Source organism: Triticum dicoccoides, chromosome 1B (assembly GCF_002162155.2).
Source record: "Triticum dicoccoides isolate Atlit2015 ecotype Zavitan chromosome 1B, WEW_v2.0, whole genome shotgun sequence".
Taxonomy (NCBI): Eukaryota; Viridiplantae; Streptophyta; class Magnoliopsida; order Poales; family Poaceae; genus Triticum; species Triticum dicoccoides.
Window position 1 is genome coordinate 502,083,664 of NC_041381.1, and position 7,310 is coordinate 502,090,973.

At 51.9% G+C, this 7,310-nt stretch overlaps 1 protein-coding gene across 1 annotated transcript; it reads right to left on the minus strand.

The window, feature by feature from the left end:
- Window positions 1-5,271: 5,271 nt before the first annotated feature.
- On the minus strand, window positions 5,272-7,304 carry LOC119344735. The gene is made up of 2 exons (XM_037615100.1): window positions 7,216-7,304; window positions 5,272-5,915 (listed from the first exon to the last, which is right to left on the minus strand). Exons 1-2 carry the CDS (start codon window positions 7,280-7,282, stop codon window positions 5,413-5,415), a joined length of 570 nt encoding a protein of 189 aa, XP_037470997.1. The 5' UTR covers window positions 7,283-7,304; the 3' UTR covers window positions 5,272-5,412.
- Between the last annotated feature and the right edge of the window lie 6 nt (window positions 7,305-7,310).

The window sequence follows — 7,310 nt, forward strand, 5'->3', positions numbered from 1 at the left end:
TGGAAAACATGGGCTTCAATTTGCGGTCATGCGCAACTTCCTTAGGGAGAAAAACATTTGACAAATGCTAATATATTTTATTTAAGAGTAAGATAGAATCTCTACCGAATTCATTAAGAGCGAAAAGATAAATACATAGTTGATCGGTATATAAGAAAAACTAGGATGAAAACTAGTAAATAAATGTAAAATTAAAAATATGTTTTTGGTCCCTCAAATTTACCGGAAGTTTAGATCACACCCTCAAAAAAAATTGGGTGACATTTAGTCCCGTATAAATTTTGTTCAAAACCGGATTAGAGAGAAAACCAGACACATGGTGCTGGTTTTCTCTCTGCTCACGTAGGACGGCCGGGTTTTTTTGCCTTCGCAAGCTCTATCTCCTCATATGTACAAACTAAAGGCAGTTCTTATGCTTTTGATGTTACACAAATCTATTCAACACCCCCACGAAGACCCAACATCCACTAGTGCAGTTTTTTCATGCACACTGTTAAAACCCCATATCGTACACGGGGATACAAACCGTCACCTTGGATAGTGTGTGATATGGGGTCTTCGCACACTATATGGTTGTTCTTGTACGATAGGGGAACCCATCTCACACGAGAGGCATGGAGGAAATGTGTGCGATGTGCCATCACACACATTTAGCCGGAATTTTACGTGTGAGATAGATTGTACATCGCGCATGGTTATTATATTGGTATCGTGTGTTGTTATATGCCCCCTCGCACCTTTCTGGAGAAGCAGAATCGTGTGGGATGATTGTATTCATTGCACATGATTCGTTGGAGGGACATGTGTGTTGGTCCATCCATCACACATGCTGCCTGTATCACAGTCGTATGTGCTGGTTCGTTCATCGCACACGTTGTATGTGTCACAATCGTGTGTGTTGTATGTGTTTCACTGCGCATGCTCTCTTGTACGCAACCATGTGAAATGCAATGAACAAAATAGCAAAAAAATTTAGAGAAGGAGGAAGTCCCCGGCCTCTGCATCTGGACGATGCCATTTTATTAATTATTGACACAAACCCTTACAAAGTCATACAACAGTAAGACTAAAGTCACTACTCATGAACAAAATAGCATGCACGCAATCAGTTTTGTTTTCTCATTATCTGATCAATCCCTCGCCATGCAAAAGAAAATTCACATTTCATATGCAACAAATGTTCACCACAAAAAAAAACAAATGTTCACCACAATTCCATACCCAACACACAACGCATTTCTTATGTTCACCACAAAATTCCCATTGTGTTGGCGGCATGACATGCTTACGTGGGATGAGTTGGCGGCGGTTTAGCACAGCGCACGTCGGCACGTGAGGCAGCAGCACCACGGGAGCACTACGACTACGAGGCTATGTCCAGACACATAATCGACGTGTGGATGACAGAAATACCACGTTACATGGCGATTGACCAAGGTAGAAATTCATACGCAAAAAGATCGATCCACCGAGGCGTTTCTGGCCACACACGCACATACACGCACGGTTTTGATTCCCGATGAGTCAAAATCGAGCCGCCACCACTGCCGGCAGGGTCGTCCGGGTCCGGCGACCGCCTGGTTGCGCCCCCGTCCAATAGCTCGTACGGTCGCACTCGTTTCCGGGAGCCTGATCGCCGCCATCTTAATCTGAACGTGGTGCACGCGCAAATGAATTTCACCGTAAGTTTTCATCGCCGGTTGGGCGACTCTCCCGGCGACGCGTAATGCACGTCACCATATCCATTCTCGCGCGTGTGATCGATCATGGCCACGTTTCGAATTTGAATGGGACTTTACCGCGCGTGGGCAGCAGTAGCATGCATGTCACCGTCGGAGAATATCCATCTCCTGGGGGTTTGACGTGGCATCAACAACCCACTTACTTAAAGCCAAACCTCATCCCCAACCTTGGGCACTAGCCCTCGCCCCGTCCCATATCACCTCATCATCCTTGCCCAAAGTCGATGTACGGGCGCTGCACTAATCCTATACAAAGTTGATGGTGGTCAAGGATCTGCCCCGGAAGGCCGGAAGAAAAGAATCTCCGTCCCCGGCCGCGTCGCGATCCATGAGAGATCCCGCTCCCGCCCCACCACGAGGTACGTCGCTCGCTCGGGATCGATCGTCCGGTCTCCTCTCTCGCCGGATTCCTTCCTCCAGTACATGAACGACAGGGGTCTTTCGTTTCGGTGCGGTGGTCCGGTGGCTCCTGTCGCCTCGGCCGCTCTGCTCCTCTGCCGTCGCCGTCGCCGGGGGAAAAGAAAGATAGCTGCAATCCAAATGGACCGGCCGTGTGGCGTGGTGTAGTATACGACGCATCATCACCAGCTGGCCTGCATTCGGTCGGATATTGCATGCACCAATATGGAGGCGGAAAAAGGATGGCTCTCGCGTCCGCGCGCTCGTGGCCGCGTGAGCACGTGGCGGCCGCCGCCGGCCGGATCTCCTTGCTCCGACCTCCCCCGCTTCTGCTGCGCCTGGATCCAGCCTCAGCCCGAGCTGCTCTCCCTCTCCCTCCCGCAAGGACAAGCAGGTGTGCAAGATGAGCTCCCCCGACCTCGCGCCGCCCCTCCCATCCTCACCGCCAGCAGCTCCGTCGGCCTCCTCGTCGCCGCCACCCGTCCCGGCCAGCATGCTTCCACCACCTCCAGCCGGGCTGCCTGTTGGCTGCACGTCGTGCGTCGTTCTGCCGGCAGCCCCGTCCGCTGCTCGATCCGATCCAGATTGGGAGCTCCTACCCGCTCCGCCGCAGCCGTCGCTGGGCCACCCCGGCCAGGTTGGTGGAGTGTCCGTGGAGGTGCCAGAGGTGCCCCCAGGCAAGCTGCCAGCTTCAGCATCCGCGAGGCTCCCTGCTCCGGCCTCGCCCGTCGTCTCCGCCGCCAGGCTGGCTGTGGCTGCGCTGGCCTCCCGCAAGGCCGACCCGGCCATAGGTGGGCGGATGGCCGGCGCGGGCGCCACCCCCGCTCCCCTTGCTGGCGTCTCCTTCGGCCAGCTGCCGCCGTCCCCGACGTCAATGCCGTCATCCTTGCGGGGGCCAGATCAGGCGGATGCATCACCGACAGGTCTTTCATGCACCGTCCCGGAGGCTTCTCCCGTGCGTCCTGGTTGGGGGGACTGGCTTGGATGTTTCAGAGGGAAGACGACGCCCGCTGATCCCATATGTTGCGCCCCAACAGCTCGTGGGGAAACGTTGGAAGGCTGGCGCCTTGTCACCGAGCGCCGTCGTTCGCCATCTTCTCAGGCCTTTCGTCAACCCGCTTTCAATGCCCGGCCGGCTCCTCCGTCGTGGTTGAAGGATCGATGTTTTCGGTGCCTCTCCAAAGGTCATCATGCCCACTCTTGCAGGGACCCAATTCGGTGCAGAAGCTGCCTCTATTTCGGCCACACTGCTCGCTTCTGTCATGCAAAGAACAACAGCCACCAGTCTACGCCGCTTCGACGTACTGCTCCGTCGCCTTCCCAAGTGCCTGCTCCTGCCAAGGATGCTACCATGGTAGAGGTGCCGCTGCAGTCTGTCCTCGCGGAGCAGGCTGAGCTGCAAGACTGCCTGATGAGAGTTGAGAGTTTTTTGGCGAGAGCTGAGGCGGTTCTGTGCAGGCTCACAATCATGCCAGATTTGCCTCCGTTGGCCGAGATCCAGGTTGATTCCAAGGGCGAGGGTGAAACAGACCCCTATGGTTGTTTCTCTCCTCGTAATAGGCACATCGCCGAGGTCGTCACTCCAGTGATGCAGATTATGCCTGGGCTGCAGGAGCTATGTGAGGCACCATCTCCGCCTTTGTCGATGGTGCTTACAAAGGAGATGAGCTTGGTGATGCCCATGATGCCATCTTTGCCAATGTTGGCGGCAAGCCCGCCATCCGTCGTTGTGGACAATGAGGGTCATGATTCGCCTCTGTCATGTGTGCATCTGGAGACGCTTGAGTCCATTGTGTCGGTGGTACCTGTGGTTGATGATGTTGAAGCGGTCGGTGTGTTGCCGCCTGGTCCTTTGGAGCCTAACCAGCCGCTTGCCTTTGTGGATCATGGAGTTTCTGACGCTTCGGTCACGCAGTCGCGGGTGACAGTTGGGCAGGTTTCTGTGCGTGACAAGGTCAACGAGATTCTCTTCGAGTTGGAGATTCACAGCTTGCTCGCACGTTTGGAGAGGGCTAGCCCTGGATCTGGCAAGAAGATTGTGGAGGAGGCTCTCAAGAGCAAGAGTAAGAAGAGTAGCGCCACAGAAAAGGCGTCCGCAACTGCTTGATGGTTGGTCACCAGTCTCTTGGGTTGTCCTTATGGCTTGGCTTATCTCCGTGGATTTGGTGGTACCTGTGGTCTTCGTTGAGGGCTTCTTTGCGATGCAGCAGTGTGGGGACTGGTGGTCGTTATGTGTTGGGTATGATTGTCGGGTCGATCATGTGCTTATGGGGTTGCATTTTCTGTGAGTAGTCCGCACGTGATCTGTTTGTATTGGTTTTCGCCCAGTTTTCCGTAAATTAACTGGGCAATTCTTTTCTGCTTAATTAATCGATGAGGCAAATCTTTTGCCTCCGTTTCAAAAAAAAAATGGTACGCAGCTGTTTCGTCGTACGTGGTTATGTGAACGCGGGTGGGCATCGAATGTGTGCCGTCCCCTCCCCGTCCTGGACTAATGCATTCATCAGTACTTTGGCTCCACTTCTAGATCAACAGCACCTACGTACACGCATGGGCTTGGCTTGTGCTCTGTGTCGTGTGTGGGGTTAATTAGCTAGCGCGCTCGAGGTACAAGCAGCCGAGCACATATTCTTGTTCTCTACTTTTTCGCGGGAGAGAGAGATAGAAAGAGCTCTCATTGAACAGACGAGCAAATATTCTTGCTGTAGAGCACCTAGAAGCAGCGAGCCGACCGATGGAGTTGCTTAATTCGATCGATCGCCGTAGCCGGGCAGCAGGAACCAGAGAATTCGTTGAATTTTCCGACTGCGCCAGGACAGTCGTTCTGGTCTTGCAAACGAAACAGTGACGTGCAATGACTCTTGTAGCGACAGCGGTTGGGTAGAATAGATTCAGTGGCATGCATGTTGTAAACCGCAACAGCTAAAGAACATCAGTGTAAAAGCCACAGGGGCCGGCCGGGGGCAAGTCAAATATTTTGTCCGGGAAACTGATCTATCGACGGGACAAGAATCGGAGGAGAGTAATAATCGGAGGGGGATTAGCTACTTGTTCTCTGAGCGGCTTATCTTATCATCTCGTCGGTACGAGATGCTGCGGTTACTGTGACTACTCGTACGCTACTACTCCCTCCGTTCGGAATTAGATGTCGCGACTGCTGTACATTATGCATTTTGCAAACATGTCCTTATACTTTTGAATCATTTGAAAAAACGCCCCCGTCTCCTTCCTCACTACTCCACCGTCGCTCGCGCGTCGCCGGCTCCGGCCACTATCCCCCGTCTTCCTCCCCCGTTCTCCTCAGCACCCAGAGAGAGTCTCCGCGCGTCGCAGGACCCAGCCGCCTGTGCAGGAGACGACCTGCGTCGTCGCGGAGGAGACGCGCAGGACCTTCACGGAGGCGCCTTGCGCCGCCGCCCAGCTGCGTAGCCGCCATGGGTGTGCCCTCGCCTACCTGAGCAGCGGGATTGCTCCTAAAGTTCTTCCTTTTCGTCACCTCCCTCTGAATCGTGCCAAGAAGCAGTAAATCGACGACTAGGTCCTCGATTTGGTCCGCCTTGGCCGCCGTCGCCGCGGACAATTTTGGACGTCGTCGCGGCGCTGGGTCTTCGTCGCTGCTCTGGCCCAGGGTCTTCATCGCCGCGTTGGCCCTGCTCAACCTCTCCTCCAAGCCCAGGGTCTTCCTCTCCGTGCTGGCCCTCCTCCGAAGGTCGCGCCCGCCCTCGCCTCTGTTGCTGCTGGTATTCCCCGCCCCCGCCTCTGTTGTTGCTGCTGCTGAATTAAAGAGAACTTGATTGTAAAGCTGAATACTGAATTAAAGATCATGAATACTGAATACTTGAAAGAGTAGAAGCAAAACTGGATTGCTTAATTGCTGCTTGGAAGATCATGAATACTGAAAGTAGTTTGGTTCTGGAGTACTTGATGTTCTGTACTGAATACTGAATTAAAGAGAACTTAATTGCTGCTGGTATTCCTCTCCCTGTTTGATTGTAAAGCAAAACTGGATTAAACAGAACTTGAATACTGAGTGTTGCTGGTAACACAGTTACACTGAATACCCAATGAAGCTCAATACTGAATGCTGGAGTAGTTGCTGCTGCTGGTATTCACATGCACTTCAAGAAATTATTCAGTACAGAACAGTTTTATTCAGTACAGAACAATTTTGTTCAGTATAGAATTTGGGAGTAGATGCAGATATGTTGTGAATGCAAAATAAGTGGAACATTTGGTGCCACTGTTCCTAGTCCACTACAATTCCTAGCATTTTGCTTCCAATGTGCAGATATGTTCTGAATGCAAAATAAGTGGAACATTTGATGCTCCTGATCGATGCTCTTGATTTGCTAGGAACAGTTTTGTACGGTGGAACATTTTGCTTCCAATGATGCAGATATGTCCTGAATGCCAAATGTCATTCCACTGTTCCACTTATCTAGGAATTGTAAAAGAAACAAAGCTTTTACATGTGTGAGAAACTTATTCCTGCGATCCAAGAGCGCTGGCCGGACGAAGATGAAGGACGGACAATCTATATCTGAGGCTGGGGTCCAATGCAATGCTCTTGCATTGTTAGGAAAATTTGCTCTCTGCTTGCTTGATCCTGGCTGATTGTCACCCTGTCAGTCACAGACACCAACCAGTGGAACGGCCGAGTGCTGCTGCTGTACTAAGCATGCAGCAACTGAAGCAAAGCGGTTGGTTGCTGGAGGATCCCACAAGGCAGATCTCAGTCAGTCAGATCAGTGCAGCAAAAGTAGGAGCTGGGCAAAGGTTAGCATTGACCCAGGAATTCACGGGGGTTCAGTACTTCAGTTACCACCACCACCACATGGGCAGCAATTAGCAAAGCTTAACAGCAAGGCTAAAAATAATCAAGAACCTAGGCAAACGTATTCTTTCTTTCTTTCTTTTTTCCTAATCATAATCAAGAACCTGAATGCTGAGATCGATGGTTTCATTCAGAACATTGCCAGTTTGAAGACAGGAACATCAAAATCCAGAGTATCTCTTATGGTGCCACAAGATAAAAATTCAGAGTTCAAATAAAAATTCAGAATTCAGAGTATACCTTGACAGAGCAGGGGCATACACTGCTGCTTGCGGCTGAGGAAGAGGCCGAGCCACTTGAGTCGCATATCGACGTCCTCCTTGGTGAGCTTGTCG